Source organism: Bicyclus anynana, chromosome 26, assembly GCF_947172395.1.
Source record: "Bicyclus anynana chromosome 26, ilBicAnyn1.1, whole genome shotgun sequence".
Taxonomy (NCBI): domain Eukaryota; kingdom Metazoa; phylum Arthropoda; class Insecta; order Lepidoptera; family Nymphalidae; genus Bicyclus; species Bicyclus anynana.
Window position 1 is genome coordinate 3,545,533 of NC_069108.1, and position 24,299 is coordinate 3,569,831.

Here is a 24,299-nt window from a genome sequence, read left to right on the forward strand (position 1 = left end):
TCTGTTGGTGTGAGTCGGTTTTCGGTACACCGTTGTATGTAATTCACCACCAGACCCCTGGATCACCATCACGTCTAAAAATGGCAGACCGCCCTCTTTTTCTTCCTCTTTCGTAAAATGAACCTTCTCATGTAGACTGTTGAGACACTGGAATATTATGGCCAAATCATCCCTGTTTACAATGGCACACACCTCATCCACATAACGCAGCCAAAAACGCGGTCTATACGTCATTTTATCGACCAACTCGCGTTCCACCCACTCCATAAATATATTGGCCACTACAGGTGCAATCGGCGACCCCATGGCAACACCGTCTATTTGGCTATAGTAGTCACCTCGCCACATAAAATAACCACTTTTAAGACAAAACTCACTCAAATCCAAGTAAGCCGATGGTAGTTTTGAATCCGTTATGAAACCCTTAATTAATGAAATTACTTCTTCCACAGGAACATTCGTAAACAAGGACTCCACATCAAAACTCACCATAATCTCTGAGTCACTAATAATTTCATTTTTAATTATATGAACGAAGTGTTTCGAGTCTTTAACAAAACTACTGGTATTGCCTGTAAACGGTTTGAGTAACGTCGCGAGATGTTTTGATGCCATGTATGTGGGTGAATCAATCTGACAATAGGTCTCAAAGGCCAGTCTGGCTTGTGAATTTTGGGTAAACCATAGATTTTAGGTGAAGTGGGGTTGCAGGGCCGTAACTTTTTGAAATCGGTTAAAAATTAACAAATATGTGTTGCAGCACCGCACGCGTCTCTTCCCCGCTATCGACGCAGACGCTGCTGGCTCCTCCGCGTTACGTTACGCGTTACGTTCGCTTCCGTTTAGTTTATATTAATTTCCTTTTGTACCTTAGTGAAAGATTGGGTTTCAAAATAAAATAGTGAAAATTTTAAATACTTTATTTATTCAATAATACCTGGTAGTATCACGCATTTCTGTAAAACCAATGAGCTAGAAGAACTGTATCAAGTCGGATAATTTTTTTTAATTTATATTTTTTTATTCTTTACTGTTGGAATAAGCAAAAATACATGTCTATGATACAATACTAGCCAGTAATAAGTATCTATATTGTTTATTTAAACTGCCATCTCTCAGACATTCAAATGTCATTATCTTCTTATTCAAGTGATCTGCAATTAAACTATATTTTACAAATATTAATAAACAGATAGCAGTTATTTGAATGTGTTTTTCTTTTATCTCGCGACTCCAAATCCCAACATTTACAAGTTAGCCTGATGGTAAGTGATGATGCAATTTAAGATGGAATCTGGCAAAGTTGTTAGGAGGATGAAATCCACACCCCTTTCGGTTTCTACACGTCGTACCGGAACGCTAAATAGCTTGGCGGTACGTCTTTGTCGGTAGGGGGTAACTAGCCACGGCTAAAGCCTCCCACCAGCCACGGAGGCCGTCAAAAAGACGTCTCTATGGTAAATGAATCATAATTTTCCAACCAAGTGTGGCCCGATAGAAATAGATTTATTTTGCAGAATAGGGTTCTGCATTCTTTTTATTCTACTTACATTAATGATTGTCGGAGGTTAATCAAAATTGTAAATTGTAAACTTGTTTATTAACAAAAAATGAAAAGAACACTAAAGACACTGGGAACATTTGAAAATCGTTTATTCAAATATTACTTTTTTTTTTTTTATTCTTTACAAGTTAGCCCTTGACTACAATCTCACCTGATGGTAAGTGATGATGCAGTCTAAGATGGAAGCGGGCTAACTTGTTAGGAGGAGGATGAAAATCCCCACCCCTTTCGGTTTCTACACGGCATCGTACCGGAACGCTAAATCGCTTGGCGGTACGTCTTTGCCGGTAGGATGGTAACTAGCCACGGCCGAAGCCTCCCACCAGCCAGACCTGGACCGATTAAGAAAATCTCAATCTGCCCAGCCAGTTGTTACTTGTCTAGTTGTAATTCGTAGTTTCTTTATAATTATTACTCAGGTATATTTATTTATTTATTTTATTATTTATTATGTATATTTTATATTTATACATGTAGTATATATAAATGTACTATTTTTATTATTATATAATTTTTCTTTTTTTTTGTTGCACTATCCCGCATCTAATTACAGTAATTCCTTTATCCAAAGGTTGTCTGGTAGATATTGCTATAAGCAATAAGACCGCCTTTGCACATACTTGTCTACTACATAGGAAAGGCATAGGGTACGGAGAGGGTAGGGGTAGGATGGGGGTAGAGTGTAGGTAAGGTAGGGGTAGGGTAGGGGTAGGTTTGGGGTAGGGTGGGGGTAGGGGTAGGGTAGGGTAGGGTAGGGTAGAGGTAGGGTAGATGTAGGTGTTGGGTAGAGTAGGGTTGGGGTAGTGGTAGGGTAGGGTAGTAGTAAAGTTGACATCGAAATTTACGCGGACGAAGTCGCGGGCGTCCGCTAGTAAATATATAAAAATAAAAAAATTAATGGCCAATATTTGATTTATTTTATTTAAACATTTTCTTGAAAGTTTATCGCAGCAACATGAACCGTTCCTCCTTCTTCCGGCCCCAGCCTGAAATTGTTGTTTTCTGTAAATAACACATTTGTCATTCACAGCGGGTGCTGTGGCGACATCGTATACGAGCGCTAAGGCTTTCCACCAGTGTGGGTTCTTTTGTGTCTTAATAACAAACTTTTACACGTACATTTATAATTGCACATCTCACAAGAATAAGGCTTTTCACCAGTATGTATCCTTTTATGTATTAATAAATCACTTTTTTGAGTACATTTATAATTGCATATATCACAACAATAAGGTTTTTCACCAGTGTGGGTTCTTAAGTGACGCACTAAATGATGTTTCTTTGTAGCTTTATAATTGCACATCTCACAAGAATAAGGCTTATCACCAGTGTGGCTTCTTATGTGATCTACTAAATGACGTTTCATTGCAGCTTTATAATTACATATATCACAAGAATAAGGCTTTTCGCCAGTGTGGGTTCTTTTATGATTTAGTAACGAACTTTTACATGCACATTTATAACTGCACATCTCACAAGAATAAGGCTTTTCACCTGTATGTGTTCTTTTGTGTATTAGTAAGTCACTTTTTTGTGCACATTTATAATTGCATCTATCACAACAATAAGGTTTTTCACCAGTGTGGGTTCTTAAGTGACGTAGTAAATGATCTTTCTTTGCAGCTTTATAATTGCATGTCTCACAAGAATAAGGCTTTTCACCAGTGTGGGTTCTTATGTGATCAACTAAATGACGTTTCCTTGCAGCTTTATAACTGCATATCTCACAAGTAAGCTTTTCACCAGTGTGGGTTCTTTTGTGTTTGCCAATGTTGGTTTCAAGGATTTGTTCACTTTCCTGGATAGCATCTGCTGCTGCACATCTCACGGACAGATCTGAAACAAAACATTCTTTTTATCTATACTAATATTATAAAGCGGTAGAGCTTGTTTGTTCGATTATTTGAACGCGCTAATCTCAGGAACTACTGGTCCGATTTGAAAAACACTTTTAGTGGTAGATAGCCCATTTATCGAGGAAGGCTATAGGTTATATTATATTTCAAAAAAATTAGGGATCCTTTCTGAAACTCCAATAATGTAACCCAAGGTGTACAAAAGTTTTGTTTACATGGCGTGCGCTGCAAAAACTCTTGATGTAAGAATAAAATAATGTATTACTTTGCAGAACGCATCATTTTCTACAAAAAATGCCACGATAGCATATATCTATATTTATATTTTAGCAGATATAGTACCTTTTGTACTTTAATAAATTATTTCAATCTCATACTAAGGTTTACATAATCATTTATACAACTAAACTTAAATCCTTATCAAAATGAATTACTTAATAATTATTATAGAGATACAATTTGCCATTTACAGTATGTTAATCTATACTTATAATAAATCTGTAAAGAGGTCAATTCTGTACATGAAATATATTTCCAAAATCAGGGGGTCAGTAAAATTTTTGGGATAAAATAGGGGATGAAAGTTTGTATAAAATGTATGAAACGTATGAAATCCATGGTTCCCGTGGGATTTGTGAAAAACTAAATTGCACGCGGACGAAGTCGCGGGCGTCCGCTAGTATTTTTATATATGTGACAGCTCTTGTTCAATATATATAAACAGTAAACAGCATCACTTGTTTCATAACTAAATTAATTTCTGCAACTATGATTAGTTTTATATTGATTTACTAGCGGATGCCCGCGACTTCGTCCGCGTGAAACTCGATGTAAACTTTCAACTACCGCTACCCTACCCCTACCCTACCCTACCCCTACCCTACCTCTACCCTACTCCTACCCTACCCTACCCCAACCCTACCCCTACCCTACCCCTACCCTACCCCTACCCTACCACTACCCTACCCCTACCCCGTTTTCTAATTATTATTAATATGAACTTTATACAATAACATATTTTAAATTTGTTTTAGTTACAAATCATTTGTATGGGAAAAAGAAAAGGGCTATTTTAGAGTTTTTGGCAAAAAATTAAAGTTTATAATTAACAAATAAAAAATAGGGGTTGATCGTAGAGGGGTGAAAAATTGAAAGTATTATGAGATTTTTTATTGTAAGTCATCAAAAAATAAAAAAAAAATTTTACCAAAAAAAATTATAGTTTTTAATTAACAAATAAAATATAAGGGTTGATCGTAGAGGGGTGAAAATTTAGGGTTGTATGTATTTTTGTATGCTGTGTCATAAAAAAATAAAAACAAAAAATTTTGCCTAAAAAATAAAAAAAAAAATTTAGGGGTGGACTACCCTTAACATTTAGGGGGATGAAAAATAGATGTTGGCCGATTCTCCACCCTGGCCGACAATCACGCTAAGGATCACAAAAATCGGTCGAGCCGTTTCGGAGGAGTTCAAGTTCGAACACCGCGACACGAGAATTTTATATATTAGATCTACTAAAAAACAACGTATGGCATTAGTCTATAATCTATAATAAACTTAACAAACTTCAATTTTTCTAAAAAAAACCTTTAAATAAAAAATAAAAAAATCTTTAATTTCTTGTTTAGTTCTATAAAAGTTAACAGATTTAGTATCTGTGCACCTGAACGACTTTCAACAATAATACTGTATAGGCTTCAGCACAATTACAGGGCCAAAGGTGCAGGGTTCGATCCCCGGCCGTTGGACTGTTGTCCTGCCCTTACACTTACCTAAAGCCTGAGCGCCGTCTGCAGATGGTGCAGGGTCCACATTCAGCCCTTGACTTGCTGTTCTGTGAAACATAGCAACAGAATGTGACTTTGGTTAGCACCAAACACAAGTTTTTTTTTTAATTCTTTACAAATTAGCCCTTGATTACAATCTCACCTGATGGTAAGTGGTGATGCAATCTAAGATGGAAGCGGGCTAACTTGTTAGGAAGGAGGATGGAAATCCACACCTTTTTCGGTTTCTGCACGACATCGTACCGGTACGCTAAATCGCTTGGCGGTACGTCTTTGTCGGTAGGGTGGTAACTAGCCACGGCCGACGCTTCCCACCAGCCAGACCTGGACAAATTAAGAAAATCTCAATCTGCCCAGCCGGGGATCTAACCCAGGACCTCCGTCTTGTAAATCCACCGCGCATACCACTGCGCCACGGAGGCCGTCAAAAGCTGATAGTTCATGTCTCAGCTGCATATGTGAATATTGGAAAGATTAGAGTCCGGACAAGACGCATTTTGATGTTGAAGATGTTACTGTCCAAATTTTATGCAGTTGAGACAGCACTTTTGGCCATCCCAATTCTCCTGCGAATTTCCATCTCACATGATCCTGTGTTTGTTATATTGGAACCCAGATATATGAAATTTTGAACTATTTCAAGATTCAAAGAGCCAGTGAGTTGTAATTTATTGGAGCGATCAACAACCATTAATTTTGTTTTGGATTTGTTTATGGATAGTCAAATTTAAATAAACGTTATCAAAAGAAATCTTTTGATTGTTTATATAAAATGAAAAAGAAACTTTTTCCCCAGCCTAATAAATAAATATTTAAGATTAGTGTTACAAGTCCTCGATCACAGGTGGTATTAACATTCTTTATGTATGTTATTGTAGAGGGGATGTATTTGTCTAAATAAGAGGGTATTTGATGAAGTCGCCGATGAGGGTAGACACCGTCACGCTGCCAGTCGCGTTAGTGATTTTGTGTATTAATGTTTTGTGTTGTAATTATTGTTTATCAAACAAAACTTTCAGCTCTTTCAGCTCTGACATCTGAGGCAGCACCGCAAAACTGAACCCTGTAGCTCCGAAAGTAATGATCGCAGATATCCTGTTACCGTTACAAAATTGCTTTACTATAGGCATGCTATTAGTTTGTATACAATTTCAAAAACTGTTATCATCCCTATTACACTTGTTACGTCCAGCTATAACCCAGAAGCTGCCATGTAAGAGTTGGCCTATAAACCTCGCACATGGTACCATCTGCACGAGGCGCAATATCAGCATCGGCCTACATTAACTGACGTCAACCGCGGTTTGCTCTAAAGTTATCTAGCGATCATCATTACTTGGTCGATCGTCGATCGGTAGTCATTTAGGTATAGGTTAGGTGTAGGTTTTACTTATAGAATGTAATAGATCGATTGCAGATCTTAGTTATAATTTATGAATTCAGATCGATCCCGATCGCGATTCAATATTTAGTTATAGTAAGTATAAAATCATACGCATTTGCATTCTCCAACCCCCTAGTTGCCCCAAAACGTGAGTCACTAGCAGCGGACCGAAACACTCAGAGCACATTGTCTCAGACTCAGCTTGTTGTAGTGCACAAGCTGTTGAATACTCACTTGTTCTGTAGCATGAGTGAGTCACAGCTGCGGCTCACAGCTGCACGAGGCTCGCACACTTGACAGTCGCCAGAGACCTGCCAAATAGAAAACTCATTCACAACATGTCTGTCCATCCACCATCTGTGTAGAAGTGGACAACAGTCTCACCTGGAGATGCTCGCTCATATGATCATTGAATGCAGTTTCTTGCACAAACTCCTGAAAACAATGTCTACATTCGAAGGTAACACTTTCACTCTTTATGTAACTCTCTGTCTTGACTTCTTGTCCTGCAACTGAAGTGCAGGAAGTCACTGCTCTTCTATGAAGAGCTTCACTCACAGCTTCAGACAGTGGATCCTTTTCTAACTTGATACTTATGTTGTATTTCTCATTAGATACACAGTGATCTTTTTGTGCCATTCCCAAGTTATCAGCCCTCGACGTGGAGTCAGAACTGGCTTCATTCTTGACCACAACTGTTGCAACATCTCCCACTACAGATTCCTCTGCTGCTGTCTGTTCCTCTTCATCATTGTGATCTATGTACAAGTCGCAATGGTTAGCTCCTAATGTTGTTTGTGACAAATTACACTTCAGATGTGCAGTTGTGCAGTTCATCAATTCTTTGTGTTGTACAGTATTCTGAAACAAGGTCAATGTTAACACCAAACAATCAACTCCTCAAGTAAGGTAACAAGACATAATTATGTATTTCAGGCTTAAATTTAAATGAAATTGTTAATATTAAGTACTCACTAATTTACATTGTTCAACTAAGTCTGTCATCAGTGAATGGGCTCTCAAGCTCAAGTCTCTAAATCTACTGAAGTTAATCAATCTCTGAGCACACAGCACACAGAGTGTTTGCTTCAGATTTCCTCGACGGCACAACTGAAACAACTGCACAGTTTAATGAGTGATAAAAAAAAATTATACAAAATCTTTTATATACCTTATCACTTAAAATTAGTACAATTTGATTGTCAACTCACAGACAGTCCAGTCAGCTGTTCATATGCCTGCTCCAACTTGTGTTTGCTCATTAGAGACAGCTTGCTGTCAGTGTCCAGGCATATCATGCACATCTGTAAATATACCAACAGTTACTTCTACATTACCACTTTCATGAAAGTAATGCTGCTAAATTCTCAATTAAAAACATAATAAAGTCACCTGCACTGATGAAGGAATAGCATGAGAGTGAATCTGCCTCACACAACTCTCTGTTTTATAAAAGTCGCTTTCTAGAAAGTGCTGGGAGCAGACCACAGCAGGGTCGGGCAGGTGATGGTCTTGTGTGCCGAGGGCTCTGAGCCACGCATTACGGAGATTACCTTCACTGGGTAAGCTGGAAATAAACATTCATACATAACTACATATTAATGTATAGTTTAGGCAATATATATAGGGTAAAGAATGTTTACTACACAATTGATGTTATTGGATCAGCATCGACCTTCACACAGGAAGTAAATGTAATGATTTTAATAGTATATAATAACTAGCGGATGCCCGCGACTTCGTCCGCGTGAAACTCGATGTAAACTTTCAACTACCGCTACCCTACCCCTACCCCTACCCTACCCTACCCCTACCCTACCTCTACCCTACTCCTACCCTACCCTACCCCAACCCTACCCCTACCCTACCCCTACCCTACCCCTACCCCGTTTTCTAATTATTATTAATATGAACTTTATACAATAACAATAAAGCTCAAATTGACTACGTTTTAGTTACAAATCATTTGTATGTATAGTTTTTAATTAACAAACAAAAATATAAGGGTTGATCGTAGAGGGGTGAAAATTTAGGGTTGTATGTATTTTTGTATGCTGTGTCATAAAAAAATAAAAACAAAAAATTTTGCCTAAAAAATAAAAAAAAAAATTTAGGGGTGGACTACCCTTAACATTTAGGGGTTTGAAAAATAGATGTTGGCCGATTCTCAGACCTACTAAATATGCACAAAAAATTTCATCAAAATCGGTCGAGCCGTTTCGGAGGAGTTCAATGTCGAACACCGCGACACGAGAATTTTATATATTATAGTATGCGCGTTATCATCTGAGTCGTCCGGTCATAAAAGTCAAAAAAGATAGGAATGTGCAGCGCGCCTACCTGCGCACCCTAATTATCGATAAACGGCTACCTGCGCACGTGCTAATGATGAGTCAATAATGATTTGGACGATTCTGATTGGTCGGTTTCTAATGTAATTGCATTGCGTATTTTTTTTGCTATAAATGTGTTTACTGCAATTAAATAAATACATTCATGTGTTACTCGTTGCGCACTATGGATACTTTATTTTCTAACGTTGATCTGAAGAAATTACATGGCGATATTAGCCCTCAAGCTCGAACACTGATTCACAACGTATTCCTGTTTCTCAATGAATTGAAAAGTGATCCGAATAAAGTGGCTTCTCTAAATTTCAACAAACCACGTGAAATGGCCGCATTTGTTTGTGGTGTGAGCAGAGCGACAGTGGACCGAATCAAGACGGAAGTATCACAATCAGGCAGTACCTGTATACCAAGAACAAATTTTAAGAAACCACAAACCGTCACTAATATTGACGATTTTGATAAAAGTGTGTTGAAGCGAACTGTAGCTTCATTTTATGAGAATGGAGAGTATCCATCCGTGGCGAAAATTTTAGAAAAATTCCGTGAACAATTACCCGATTTTAAATGCGGCAACACTTCAATGAGAATACTACTGAAGGAGGTTGGGTTCCAGTATAAGAAAAATAGCGAAGGACGTAAATATTTAATGGAAAGAACTGATATTGTTTGTGCTAGAATGGACTTTTTAAGGAAATTGGATTTACTTAGAAGAACTAACGATCAGCGACCACGTTTCTATCTAGACGAAACATGGATTAATCAAAACCATGCAAGAAAGAGGATGTGGCTTGGAAGCAACGATGAAGGAGGTTTCAAGAATCAGCCTGTGGGAAAAGGCCAAAGATTAATAGTTTGCCATGCGGGTTCTGCAAGGACTGGCTTCGTTCCAGATGCGAAGCTAATATTTAAAGCGGTGAAATCAAAGGATGCTGATTACCACACAGAAATGGATGGCGAAACATATATGGCATGGTTTTCCGAATTCCTGAATCTACTTGAAGAGCCCTCAGTTATAATTGTCGATAACGCAAGCTATCATTCGATACAGTTGGAAAAGATACCCACAAGAAACACGAGGAAAGCTGAAATTCAAGAATGGTTGACAAAGAAAAAGATTCCATATTCCAGCAACGAAATTATTGAAGAATTAATAAGAAAAGTAAAAGCCAGTAACCCGCAGAAGGTCTACGCTTTAGACCATCTGGCAAATGAACGAGGTCATGAAGTAATAAGGCTCCCTCCATATCACTGTCAATATAACCCAATAGAATTAATTTGGGCACAAGTAAAGGGAGAAGTTGCGAAGAATAATAATACCTTCAAGATAGCAGATGTCGAAAATTACCTCCACCGAGCCATAGAAAATGTCACACGAGAAGACTGGGCCAAATGTGTTAGGCATGCCGAAGAACTTCAAAACAAAGATTTACAAAAAGCTCTAATTAGAGATCACGCGCCGCTTATAATAAATTTGGCAGAAGACGAAGATTCTGATGATGAAGACTCAGATGAAGATTAATTTTATTTAGTTAATAATTATATAATATGAAATATGTATTATATTAAATCAAATATTGTTAATTTTTTTAATTTTGTGAACAAGATACGATAATAAACTTTACTTATCGATAATATGTCTTTCATTGTTACACCCTTCACTAGACGGCTCCATAAGACCCATAAGTGCAAGCGAGATAGATATAGAGAAATGATTTATGGCCCTAAGACTCAGTTGTTAACGCGCGTACTATAGATAATGTAGCTATGATTAAAAAAAAATAACTGTTGAGTTTATTTCCGGCTCTTTTCAGCTGAACCTGCCTTCTGTAGTCATTGGCGTATCTAGGATTATTTCGTAGGGTGGGCCAGGCCCACCTTATGGGGCCAGCCACAACCACTGGGTACCTACTATCAACTATTATAGCGACTCAATTAAAGACCTAAACTGAACTGCTTTGCTTTTTCCTACCATGAAGTCCTATAACCGACCAATTGACGCTGTCACGCAATAAAAACCTAAATTGATCCGCTAACGGCATCCATTCAGTCTGTTTTTCGTACTGTGAACTTCTAATGTAACCTAAACTGAATCGTTATACTGTCAAAGTGAGCCGATCAAATAAAGTTACTTTTATTGTGGCTTGAACTGAATCGCTTTCACGTAATTTATATTATTTAATTGAATATAAATTAGTTAGTAGCAAGTACTTTGCTTAGAAATACTTTTTTGAACAGTGTTATAATGTCTGATGAACTAATAATCTTTGAATTTCTGGAATACGACAATGAAATAAACACTGAGCGTAAACAAAGAAGACGCTTCATACGGGAACAATCGGATCCTTTCAGTTTGGAGGATACGGAATTTATTAAACGGTATCGTCTTTCTAAGGAATTGGTGATAAATCTATGTGCCGAATTACAGCCAATGATTAAAAAACCGACAAAATCGACAGATTTGTCGATAGAAACAAAGGTACGTAAATACAGTTTATACTGCATTCAGTGACTTCATTTACGTAAGTTGGCAAAGTTCTTGTGGTTTTTGTGTCAGACAAAATATGTAGAGACAAAATATTATTAACAATAGGTATTGTAATAACAACTAAAGGTGTTTTTTTTTTAGGTTTTGACTGCATTGTCTTTTTACGCAACAGGGTCATATCAAAGGCCAATAGGAGACATTACCGCTCATTCAATGGCACAGCAAACTGTTTCTGCAGTCATAGCTGAGGTTACTAGGTGCATTGATACCCCTGCGATGAGAAGGAAATACATTTCTTTCCCTAATTCCTTAGAAGAGAGAAATAAAGTTAGAACAAGGTATGGTACCCATCCCCCATATTGAAACCTAATACTTACTAATAGACTCAAAAAAGTAAGATAGAAATTGGAAATACTTACTCAGGTAAGTACATTGAAAAAAAATATTTTTATCTAAAAGATATTATATGTATAATATAGTTTAATCAACAATGACATTATATAGGTGGGTACCTAAATGATATTAAAATAAATTTCAGGTTTTATCAAAAATTTAATTTTCCTGGGATACTTGGCTGCATTGACTGTACACAGGTTGCAATCATTAGACCGTCTCAAAATGAAGAAAGGTTTTATTGTAGGAAGCACTATCACTCATTAAATGTTCAGTTGGTAAGTTCATGCAGTTCAATCTTTATCACTAATTGTAATCTCTCTTTCAGGCTCCCATTTATATTTATTACTAGCAGATGGAAAATGAAAAAAAAACATTATTTATAACTATGTATTAATACTTAATATAAACCTAAATTTTTAATGTGCCTACTTATATAAATAAAGATTTTAACACAATATCCTTTTTATTCCACAATTATATGTTTAATTAACCTTTTTTACATAATGTACCTAATTATTACAGATTTGTGATGCTGATATGAATATAACAAGTGTTGACGCTAGTTATGGTGGTGCCACCCATGATTCATTTATTTGGAATGTTCATCCTTTAAAATTATTCTTAGAAAATCTTGATGAAACAACATGGTTACTGGGTAAGAATTAAAAGTACTTGTATCTGCTAAAAAACTCATGATTAATTACATTAATATTAATAACAATAAAATATTAATCCAATTATTGAACTATAACTTTAACACATTAAGAAAGCAAAATATTGCTTTTAGTAATAATTAAGGATTTAAAAATAGAATAAAATTTCTTTTTTGCAGCTGATTCAGGTTACCCATTGAGGAAATACATGATGACACCCATTGTCAATGCTCTTCCTGACACACCAGAGAAACATTACACAGATTTACAAATAAGAACCAGGAATGTAATTGAAAGGACAATTGGACTCTTAAAAGCTCGTTTTCGATGTCTTTTAGTCCATAGAGTATTGCATTATCAACCAAGAGTTGCAGCTTCCATAGTGAATACTTGTGTAATTTTACATAATATTTGCAACAAAGCAAATATGCCTGTTTCTATGCTGAGCAACGAAGATGTGCTGCAAGAGGCCCAAATGCAGTTAAGTTCAGCTAACAATGAACACACTGTTAACAATAACCAAGGTCTACAGTTCGGTGTTAACTGCAGAAATAACCTTATACTTCATCTCTGGGACGCTCGACATACCTAAAACAATAAGTTTATATTTAATATAAAATAATTGTAACATAACTTTAAGATTTTGTAAAGTCATGTTGATAACATTGTATTCAGAAATAATAATATATGTGATGCGCGTATTGTGAGAAGGTTCCTCACTCTGGGGCCCTAACCACAGGTTGCTTCGGCACTCAAATGTCCCGCGGTTATTTTTATTATACATTTTCAATAGTTTTAGAATTTAAATAAACTATCGTGAGTTATTCATATTAATTGATTATGAAACACGACTAAAACTCACGTGATATTCATTCACGGATGTCCGACTTTGACGTTGTATCATATGAGTTTTAGCTGTGTTTCATAATCAATGAATATGAATAACTCACGATAGTTTATTTAAATTCTAAAACTGTGTTTTGTATTTTATATATTTAACATTATTGAAATTAAAAAAGGGCAAATGAATAGTAGTATTTAAGTTCCTAATTTTATAATATTGTATGTACCTAAATTACATTTAGTGTTGAGTAAGTAGTTCATTCTTAAATTATCTAGTACACGTTTAAGTATAATTTGTAGTTTTTATGCATAGTTGTAGTTGTTGTATAGTATAGTTTTTAACCGACTTCCAAAAAGGAGGAGGTTCTACGTTCGGCTGTATGTATGTTTTTTTTTTGATGATGAAATGAATATCTATCTAATTTTAATATAAAAATACATAATTATAAACAGTCACCTTGACAAAAGCATTTCTTTTATTCCTCTTATTTCTTCTAAAAGTTTTATCAAAGTATCTCTGTTGGCTTCTTCTATTTCTGCCCTTCTGTCGGATATCCTAATAAGCTCTCTCCGAGCCGCATCTTGCGTCAATGGGGTCACGCGGCGTCTGCGGCGACGTGGTGAGCGTCTAGGAGTGCTAATGGGAACTGGTCTAGGAGTTACAGCCCTGGGGGGAGTTGTAGGTAATGGAGGTGACGTTGGTAAAGGATGTGAATCAGGTTGAGGAGGTGATAATCTTGATGATGATGGTCCAGGTCCAGGCTCTTCTTCCAATATCACCATCGGCAAGTCCAATATGCTTTCAGAAACTACTGAATTAGTTGCTTCTGAATTAATAAAGTTTGTAGTTTCATTTAATGTCTGAAAAATATAATAAATTATGTGAGAAATCAATTCAATGCTCTATCAAACAAAATTGGATATAAATATATGCAAAAACGAACTTACTTCCAATGGCTCTACCCTTATTCCTGGCAGGCCAGAGCCAAAATCTTCTCCTAAGATATAGAGAAACTTATTCTCTATTTCAGTTAAAGCGCGATTCAAAGGAGCCCCTCCGCCTGTCTGCTGGTGTGATGCTCTAGCAGCTACAGCCAACTTTTTCAATTTAGACTTGTAGTCATTCCAGTACTAGTAAAAAGAATATTACATTATTTGTGGATTTGGAGTCATATGCCAAAACATTTATTGAGATAATTTTATTTTATTATATAAACTGTCAACCCACGAGACCTATATACACCACGTCATTGTTATGATTTTAAACAATTACCCAGCACGCTAGTCTGCTATGGGTTGGCAAGTGATAATGTTTGACTCTGTAGAGCTCTCAGCAAGATTTCGTTTTACCAAACAAGTTAATCATCTTAATATATTGTAGATATTTATTTACTCACTTTACTCCATCCTTTCCAATCTTTTATAGCGCCATCTCCATGCGAATTCAAATTTTGGGCTATATTCTCCCACATCCTTTTTGAAAAATCTCTAGCTTGGGACGTTTTATTATAGCCTGTAGCTATACCTTTGTTGGCATTTAAAAATTCCCATAACTGCTCTAGCTGACCGTAGCTAACTCGGCGTCTCGATGTTTCTCTGTAAAAAAAATCCACTTAAAATTCTTTGGCTCAAGTGGTAGGTACGAGTAAGTATAGATGCACTTTTATGCGTAACTGTAACACTATGCAAATACTTACGCCATAATATCAATTTACTTGCTATCACTATATAAACACTACACCATACACTGTTTTTAAATAAATTTAAAAAATATGTTTAACTAACTTTTTAAAATTAATTACAAATACAAATTTCGCGCCTGTCTGATATCTGATGCCTCCGATCTAAAAATCTGTCAATTGTCAATGTCAGTTAACAAAGATGACGTTTAACAAGATGTGTTCATAAGTTGCATACATTTTGTCCGAATAACATCACTCAAAATATTTTAATTATATACAAAAAGTCCTATTAACTAAACTCTACTATAATAAAATTGATATATTTTGTATTTTTACGCTTCTTACTGGTATTATTACTCATTTAACTTAAAACTAAACAAGCTACATCTTGCCGTCGATATAATTTACTACGTTCGGAACGCAGCGCATAGTTTTCGAGAGAAAGAGACAAACTTATGCAAGACTTATATAGCGTTGTCTCTTTCGCGCGCATTTCGACCCAACTGCAGATCATAGACAAACCTCGATCATTCATTCACGATACACGATTCAAATGCGATTCAGTTTCGGAGATGTCATGGTACGAAATGAAAGCGATTCAGTATAGGCACTGAAGTTGAATAGCGTCGGAATTGGATCGCTAGGTTAAAGTTGATAGTAGGCCTGCTGAACAGAGTTGATACTCATAATAATAAAGCCTTTTTATTCCAATATCCTCAGTTTTTACATTTTACATTGTGTTAGTGATTAAATTTTTTTACAAATGTACTTATAATATAGTGTTAGTTAATGTTAGTGTTTAACTTAGATCTAAATTATTTGGGATATGGACCCCATTTTGGGTATAGGCCTCCCCCAACCTTTTCCACCTTTCCCTGTCCTTGGCTTGGTCAATCCAATTTCTCCCCACTGCTTGAGCGATGTCGTCTTCCCATCGCGGCTTTGTCTACCGACTTTTTTTTTACCTGATGGACCCTTCCATTTGGTTGTTTCTCTTGTCCATCTTCTGTCAGAACAGCGTGCAATGTGACCAGCCCATTGCCACTTTGTTGAGTTGACGCTCATTATAGAAATATTGTTAACAATGTTTTGTGGACGCTGGCCTCTGTTATGGGTCGACTGATTTTATTGATTTTTCTTTGTATATTTTGTATTTTGGCATCCATCTTACAATTTTAAATTGGTAGCCCAGAATTCTAGTGGGCACTGGACCATTCCAGGGTGGGCCCGGCCCACCCGCTATATATGCCTATGTCTGTAGTGCAAATCAATCAAATCAAAAATCATTTATTTCAAGTAGGCTCAGTTTACAAGCACTTTTGACACGTCAGTTGACTATTTGTAAAGATTCTACCATCGGTTCGGAAGGCAGGTTCTGCTGAGAAGATACCGGCAAGAAACTCAACAGTTGCTCTTTTGAAAAAGTCATACAGTATTATAATTTACAATTGATAACAATTACAATTTCTTATAGTTTTATTTCCTGTGTGAAGGTGGAAGCTGATCCAATGGCCTCCAAGCGCTTTTATCTTTAAGGAACTCATCAATGATGTAGTGTAGTGTGTTGTGCAAGAGTCACTACATAGTTTACAAATAGTCAATCTTGACATTTTAAAAGTGCTTGTAAACTAAGCCTACTGAAACTAAATGAATTTTGATTTTGATACATGTCTTCACAACTAAGATTTAGGTTTCTTCAAGAAATTGTTTTAAATTCAACACACATGGTTTACAATTGAAATTATACAAGAAATGGAACCAATGAAAATCTGTCACACAGTACAGGAAGTGTGTTGCTAGATAACGTATGATTCCGAAACTGGGTCACTAACTATGGGCCTCATACTCTTAAGAGTGATTGTAAAACTATAAAACAAATCTATACTTAGTAAATTTGGGTCGGCATTAGAATAAGGTCTCCTTCCTAGAAATAAGATGATCATATCAAAGGATATTGTGGAGGCTCATAATACCTTTACATCATGATTTTACCCGCTGAGACGGAGTTTTTTTTTATTATGAAATTTTAGGTTACATACGAAATTTTAGGTTACATAGTGTTAGATAAATACCTTAAAAATTCAAAATTTGGGCACCCCGACTCCAAGCAGTCTTGTTTGCCCTACCCTTAGAGTGTTTTTGTAAAGCGCGAAGCCAGAAGCGAGTCTTCTGGCGTAGCCATGTATAAATGCTTTCTGCAATTAGTAAAACCTTGCCAAAATTAGATTAGAACTTGACTTATACTTATTCAATAATATTTATATAACGTTTTTTTTAGTTTTCTTGTAAAAAAAAGTGAATTATCTTGTGTTACAAGTGACGCCTATGATGATTGTAAGTAAACCGTGAATAAACCAGTGAGTTTTGACCCAAAATATACGTACTTAACCTAAAAAATCGTAAATTAAAAAAAAATTATAAAAAAATCTATTACTTTCAGCGGTAAATAAATAACATAGGGAGGTAGGGAGGACCTCCCCTCACCCCCCCTCCCACCCAAACCCCCTCGATCAAGGCGACCTCTTTCTAATTATAACCCTTTTTTTACTTAAAAGAAGGTCTCACATCAGTGATTGCAAAAACTATAAAAGAAATCTATACTTAATAAATTTTCACTCACATATGAAAGGTAATTCCCGTTCTTTCAGATTTCGACACATCGTCTGAAGTATTTTCGCAGAAAGGCACGCAGCACCGCATTGTTTTGTAGTTCTTGGATACGAAGTGATAGTCCTCAACTCCTCAATTGAAACTGCTTTTTGTGCTCACTGCAGTCTACTCCACCGTTTGGAGGAAACTCCTAGGCTAGGATCAGTTAGTATTGTATTTTTTACCACAGCATTTACTGTTGCAAGACATCACGTTTTACTTGTTATGGTATGTAAAAATCACAGATTAGTTATTAGTTACTACGTAACAGATAGGACACTGGCGTTGGAGCTTTTCATACAGTTTTCCAATTGTGCCGTTTTGGCGCTACTGTAGCCTTGCAGCTAGTGCTTACCTACTGCAGTCATTCGTTATCGATACTTTAGTGACGTCCCTACCTGATATATCGATAACCATAATTGGTCTCATTTATTTTATTTTGTAACCTTAATTAAAAATCAAACAAATTTATTTTTAAACGCTTTTATTTCGGAGTACGAGCTTTTTATATTTTTCGTAGGCAGATTTATGTATATCAGCCATTTTGGACACATATTTTTGTTTGATATCCCCTTTCAAAATTTTATTTATAATATTGCACCAATTGTGGACATGTAATCTTATTATACTATTAAAAAATACACTTTTTAATATTTCTGTGTGTGAAGAACAGCACCCCAACCAGGAAAACCTCAAACTTTTATTTAGCATTTTCTTTAAATTTTTCCCAATATTTTTTTCACAAGCATTTTTATTTAAATATTTATGTATTAAATTACTTCCATCCCTGTACATCATAATAAAGTTTTCACTAGGATATGCTAAATTATCATTTTTGAGCATTTCGTATTCTCTAAATTTTATATAAGCATAAATATTTTCATTTGTAGAGCTGCTTGTATATGTTTTTAGGCAGCTCTTACATTGATTTTTTTTAGTTAATTTACGGCATAAGAACCCAGCCGTATAGGCTGAGCACTGAACTTTTATTTTTTCCAGTATAATTTCGTCTTTTAAAGACCCACTTGGACTGTTATGGTCTAGTATCTGTTGTTGTTGCTGTTGTGAAGTGGATGGCATTTTAAAACGGTTTTCTTTATCATTAGAAGAACTTTCAAATAAAAAATTTACATCTAGCAATGAATCGCCATCATCCACTTCACAGTTGGCAAATTTTGAGTGAGGACTCAACAAATTGGTTAATACCAATGATTTAAATGCATGCAGAAATGTATTTGCATCTGGGTTTATATTCCTATAATTCAGAGACCTTATCCTACCAAAAAAATTTTCCAGTGGGTCCTGGTTAATAAACCTTGGGTAAAAATATTCGATGCTATATTTTTCAAACAATAACTTAGATATTCTAATGAAACTTTCTAAGGTTGTTATCCAACCTTCTAAGGATGGAACACGCACAAGTCGAGGCCTTCCTGCTTTAACAGCAATTTTACTGCTACTGTCCTCAAATTTTAATTCTTTAATTATCTCTATGGCTTCTGTCCAAAATGAGTGATGTTTAGAATTATTCTTTACTGCCTTTCGTAATTTTCCTTTTTTTGCACAACCAGGTTTACAATTGACACTGTCAAAAAGCTTATCAATAAATGCAACGACTTCAGCTGTTGTTTCCATGGTGCTAGAGTGTCCAGTGTGTAAATTAGCTGAAATAAAAATGAGAAACATAAATGTTAAATGAGAAACAATAAATATTGTGCATAAAATACTTCATTTTGTGATAAGAAGGAAAAGTATTTCCGTGCCAGATAAACATTTGTAACATAACTGCATTAAATATTACAGATTTGGTACTAAAGCGTTTTATTTTAATGTAAAGTGAGGATTAAACAAACTAAAACATAATTATTTAGGTTTAGATATTATTTAAGAAAAAAAACATGTGGTCTAGGCATTAGCTTTTGAAGTCATGAGCTACTTCAGACTTTGTATTTATGTATACTTACAAACTGCATTTGTATATTTCAACATGGCAGCAGTTCGGGCACTTAAGGCTTGAGCTGCAACACTGACTTTCATTTTTTTAATTTTGTCAGGGTTGACATGATGCTCTGTCAATTTAGGCAAAGCTCTGGTGTGTCCCAATTTACTGTCCACATCAAATATAAATTCAATGTCTTTCCATGTGGCTTTTTTTCCTTTCCAAATAATGTTTTTGTTGAGGAAGTTATTCCGTATTCCTTTAAGGAGATGAGGCGGATCAAAGAAGACACTCAAATTCTGCCCAGCAATGTTTATGGTTCCATCTAAAAAATTAATTGATTATTAAATAAAGTATTAGTATTAAATAAAATTAAATTGAAAAAAAAATTAAATAAAAGGCTTCTGAGAGGATACATGAACTCATATGGGTTGACACTTGAAAAAGGGCTTAGTGCTTGAGATATAGGATCACTTAGTTGTATGTCTATCGAGACCCTTTATCTTATCAGATTTATTATTCAGATCAATATTTTCCGATTTGTTGGTTGTTCCTGTAAATGACCATCATGCTGGGCATGTGGGTTGGTCATTCTCAGTCCTAGACTTCTTGCATCGGTCTATAATGCTTGTTAAGTTTAGCCAAATTGAAATGGATATACCGCCATTTATTGGTTGCCAGTCTCGTTGGTCTATCAGAAGAGGCCGACTAGTGCTAACCTCCTCCATAATGGATGATGATGATTATTTAAGATCTTCAAAATATTTGCACAGACATAGTTTGCAATCTGGAGCATATATTTATTTTATCCCAGAAGTTATTAAGTTCATCATCATCATCATTATCAATCCATATTCAGTTCTTCTCCTGAGTTTGAGTCTCCTCTCAGAATGAGAGGGGTTAAGCCAATAGTCCACCACGCTGGCGCAAGAAAATTTTCTGGTATGCAGGTTTCCTCAAGATGTTTTTCCTTCACTATTTGAGACACATGATATTTAATTTCTTAAAATGCACACAACTGAAAAGTTGGAGGTGCACGCCCCGGACCGAATATGATCCCACACCCTCTGAAATCAGCAGCAGAAGTCATATCCACTGTGCTATCACGGCTCACTGGGCTATTAAAGGTTATTGGGTTGCCACTTTATTTACAAATAGCTCCATCATTTTGCTACAGGCAAATACTATTTCAAGAAAGGGAAGTTTAAGTATATATAGATATAGCAATTCTTACCATTTTTTATATTCTGAATATTTCGATTTCTAACAGTGTCTTCTCTGAAAGCTTTGATAGCTGTTCTAAATGTTGATCCTTGGTCACAAACCAATGCTATTGGTATGAGCCCAGTCAGAACTGTTTGGGAGACCAGTTGCTTTATTATATTTTGCAACGCAGCTGCTGATACAGTTCCTTCACAAAAATAAAATGCTATACATTGTCTCCACGGTGAACATATTCCTCTGACCATAAAAACTAATGCATGATCACAAAACCTTTTTTTCCTTTCTTCAGCTACATCCACAAAACCATAAATTTCATCACTTTTTTCATTATATGTAAGATGTGGTGTTAACGATATTTCATCAAAGACAATGGTGCATAGTTTTTTATCTGTATTCCAATTTTTTATTTTATTTCTTATGAATTCAAAAACTTTGAAGTTCAATCCTGGTTCAATTTCTATCTTCTCTGAGAGACGATTTAATGTCCTCTTTGTAGGTAAATTAAATATATTTTCTAACAATTTATATGATTTTGGACTTTGCTTCATTAAAGTTAAAGATAATAGCTTTTCATCCAAGCTAAAGCGTCTCACGTGTTTCTTTAGCCTACATACTCGTAATTGCATCATTAAAAACTTTTGTGCTTGTTTGTTCAAATAATCAAAATTTTTAAATAATCTTATATTTGTTCCATACAATGTGGCTTTTTCAATTCTTTCTTTGAACGTTTTATCCAAAGTTTCTGATGAAATTTCTGTAACTTGTTCAATAAATTTCTTTTTACTTGATTCCAGTTTTTTTATTAGCATATCTAAGAAAATACAGAATTTAAGATTATTATCATTTATCATATATCATATATAAGTATAGGAATAAAAGTATAATATAAATGGACAACTTCTACAATCTACTACTTACTGTGTTGGCTCTTCTTCTTTTTTTGAAAAGTTTTTAACTTTCGTGTTGACTGAGAGAGAGACTGCACAGACGTAGCAAGACTTTCCACTTCTTTATTATAAGAACAAGAATGTTGTTCTAAGACTTCAGCTGAAAATGCAAACAACTTTATCAGTCACATTCATGAGAAACAACTAGCACAGAATCAATTAGGTTTTTAACAAATAACATGATCCTAATACAATTTACATGCATGTCTATTATGAATTTGAATATCTTATGAAAAGTCAACAAACCTCTTTGATTTGTTGTACCAGATATGACAGGTTGAGAATATGAGTGTTCATGAAAGTTCTCACCTGAAATTTTAAGAAATTATTTGTATAAGTATTTTAATATCTAAAGATTTGCATCAAGGAGATTCATTACACATACCTGCTCTCCCAATGACCAATAGAGCGTCTGTTACATCATCGTGCTCATCACTATCCTCTTTGTAATAATTATGATCGTTCAAAGAGTTTAGAACTGAAACACATAACAACCATTAACCACATAAAAGCCAATCTGTATTGCAACAAGACAAGAAATAAATAAAAAATCTCACCAGCTCCAGTGGAAGGACGTGGTTCCCCGTGTGCTATTTCGACATCCGTAAGTAAGCACGGATACGAATACCGAAGTCTTTTACCTTCTTCGTCAAACTGCTGTTTGTCGAAATGTTTCTCACAAACACGCTTTCTAATCAATTGATCTTTAGAGAGTCCAATGAGAAGAGAATTAGTAGGCACTAAGAAGGATAGCCACAAACTTCTTAAATTATCGTTCTTGGGAAAACTATAGAGTTTTTGTGTCTCACTGGTTGCATTACAACCACCGACACAACACTTAAATAGTCCCATCGCGAATGTTTAAGAAAGTAAAACAGAAACTAAAGTATCAAAACGAGAAGGATTTAGATATTTTGGATCTCAACTTAGCGTAAGCTTAAGGAAATCAACAAAACAACCTGCACCTGTGAACTCGATATTGACACAAACAAAAAACACATCGACATTTTGTTAAGTGTTTATCACAGACTAGCCGCCCACCTACAAAATAAAACCATAACGTGTACATACTCTTTGGTAACAGGGATCGATTGCAGCGACAAAACGGCACATGCAAGAACTAAAGTGTCATACCCCTGGTAAAAATAGAACGCAGAAAAAAAGAAAACATTTCCCAATGTATTAAACTGCTTTATTAGAATTTAGAGGTGTTAGTCAACTTAGTGACAGCCAAGCAGTGTTGCCAGTTGGGTCTTGTGAGACGCTACCCAAAATATTAAAAAAGTAACCCTTTTGTGTAAAAAGTAACCTTTTCACTAACTACTCTTGCTTTTTGCGTTCCACAGCATAGCTAAACCACCATTTCAGCCTATGGGGGCTAAAGTAATTTTGTTTTTTTGTTTAATAACTTTTTTTTTTTTTTTTTATTCTTTACAAGTTAGCCCTTGACTACAATCTCACCTGATGGTAAGTGATGATGCAATCTAAGATGGAAGCGGGCTAGCTTGTTAGTGTTAGGACTTGTAGTCCAATAAAACAAAGTGGAACTTGATTAATTCTGTATTAGTTATTAGATCACATCACAATCTCTTACGGGCCGACATTACTACCGTAGACATTACAGGAAGGAGTGGTTCATAGATTAAAGAGAGTGTTGCCAAAGTGAAATATTGTATTGTTTCCTCAACAGTTAGGAGGAGGATGAAAATCCACACCCCTTTTCGGTTTGTACACGACATCGTACCGGAACGCTAAATCGCTTGGCGGTACGTCTTTGCCGGTAGGGTGGGAACTAGACGGCCGAAGCCTCCCACCAGCCAGACCTAGACCAATTAAGAAAATCTCAATCGGCCCAGCCGGGGATCGAACCCAGGACCTCCGTCTTGTAAATCCACCGCGCATACCACTGCGCCACGGAGGTCGTCAACTGTCTGTTACGATATTAGCCAAGTACTAAATTACAATAAACTGAAGGAGATTTTACTCGTAAATAGAATCATCTTAAGTAAGGCCCTGATTGTTTGCCTTTTCCTCATGGGATAAGAAAAAAAAAATACAATCAAAGAGCAAGAATTTAAAAAAAAAAATTGACATTAATTTCTTAAATTCATACTTGGTTTTTTTAAGAAATTCAATGTGACTGCAACTTACTTATTTCGCAACGTCAATTGTAACGTCTTCATTTATAGTGAGATTGACACAGAAACATCGATGAGTTCTTGAGTATTTGTTCGCATTTCTTGATTTAACGACCGTTCTGTTTTAGATATACGAAATTGTAAGTTAATTCTAAAAATTCCTAAATATCACGTAAAAGTAACCTTTTTATTAATGTAACCTAAAAGTTACCAATGCAGTCAAAAAAATCACCAAAAAGGTTACAAAAGTAACCTTCTGGCAACACTGCAGCCAAGTGACAGCTATGAGCTATCGTAATTTTTGTTTATACTCTGACAAAGTTATATTTATATTTGTCAAAGTGTTGCCATAAAGAATTACCAAAGACCTTCCAAAGACCAACTACGTTCCGATTCAC

The 24,299-nt window shown here is 35.6% G+C and overlaps 3 protein-coding genes across 8 annotated transcripts; all 3 read right to left on the minus strand.

Moving 5' to 3' along the window:
• Nucleotides 1-2,458: 2,458 nt before the first annotated feature.
• Nucleotides 2,459-17,887, minus strand: LOC112051121 (zinc finger protein 436). 5 transcript variants are annotated; one of them, XM_052889511.1, is made up of 8 exons: nt 17,625-17,887; nt 7,987-8,161; nt 7,806-7,898; nt 7,570-7,704; nt 6,979-7,455; nt 6,829-6,905; nt 5,196-5,257; nt 2,459-3,400 (listed from the first exon to the last, which is right to left on the minus strand). In XM_052889511.1, the coding sequence occupies exons 1-8, from the start codon at nt 17,702-17,704 to the stop codon at nt 2,625-2,627; spliced, it is 1,875 nt and encodes a 624-aa protein (XP_052745471.1). In that variant the 5' UTR covers nt 17,705-17,887; the 3' UTR covers nt 2,459-2,624. The 5 variants fall into 5 exon arrangements, with proteins under 5 accessions (XP_052745471.1, XP_052745470.1, XP_052745473.1 ...); XM_052889510.1 differs by having other exon boundaries at nt 7,570-7,713; XM_052889513.1 differs by lacking the exon at nt 17,625-17,887 and adding an exon at nt 17,077-17,212 and having other exon boundaries at nt 7,570-7,713.
• LOC112053407 (myb-related transcription factor, partner of profilin-like) lies at nt 12,655-15,858 on the minus strand. Its single transcript, XM_052889515.1, has 5 exons — nt 15,020-15,858; nt 14,720-14,918; nt 14,271-14,453; nt 13,780-14,183; nt 12,655-13,067 (listed from the first exon to the last, which is right to left on the minus strand). The coding sequence occupies exons 1-5, from the start codon at nt 15,022-15,024 to the stop codon at nt 13,037-13,039; spliced, it is 822 nt and encodes a 273-aa protein (XP_052745475.1). The 5' UTR covers nt 15,025-15,858; the 3' UTR covers nt 12,655-13,036.
• Nucleotides 17,888-18,107: 220 nt separating the features above from the next.
• Nucleotides 18,108-22,830, minus strand: LOC128199528 (uncharacterized). 2 transcript variants are annotated; one of them, XM_052889516.1, is made up of 7 exons: nt 22,321-22,826; nt 22,149-22,241; nt 22,010-22,072; nt 21,735-21,863; nt 20,827-21,627; nt 19,618-19,917; nt 18,109-19,317 (listed from the first exon to the last, which is right to left on the minus strand). In XM_052889516.1, exons 1-7 carry the CDS (start codon nt 22,613-22,615, stop codon nt 18,128-18,130), a joined length of 2,871 nt encoding a protein of 956 aa, XP_052745476.1. In that variant the 5' UTR covers nt 22,616-22,826; the 3' UTR covers nt 18,109-18,127. The 2 variants fall into 2 exon arrangements, with proteins under 2 accessions (XP_052745477.1, XP_052745476.1); XM_052889517.1 differs by lacking the exon at nt 22,010-22,072 and having other exon boundaries at nt 18,108-19,317; nt 22,321-22,830.
• Between the last annotated feature and the right edge of the window lie 1,469 nt (nt 22,831-24,299).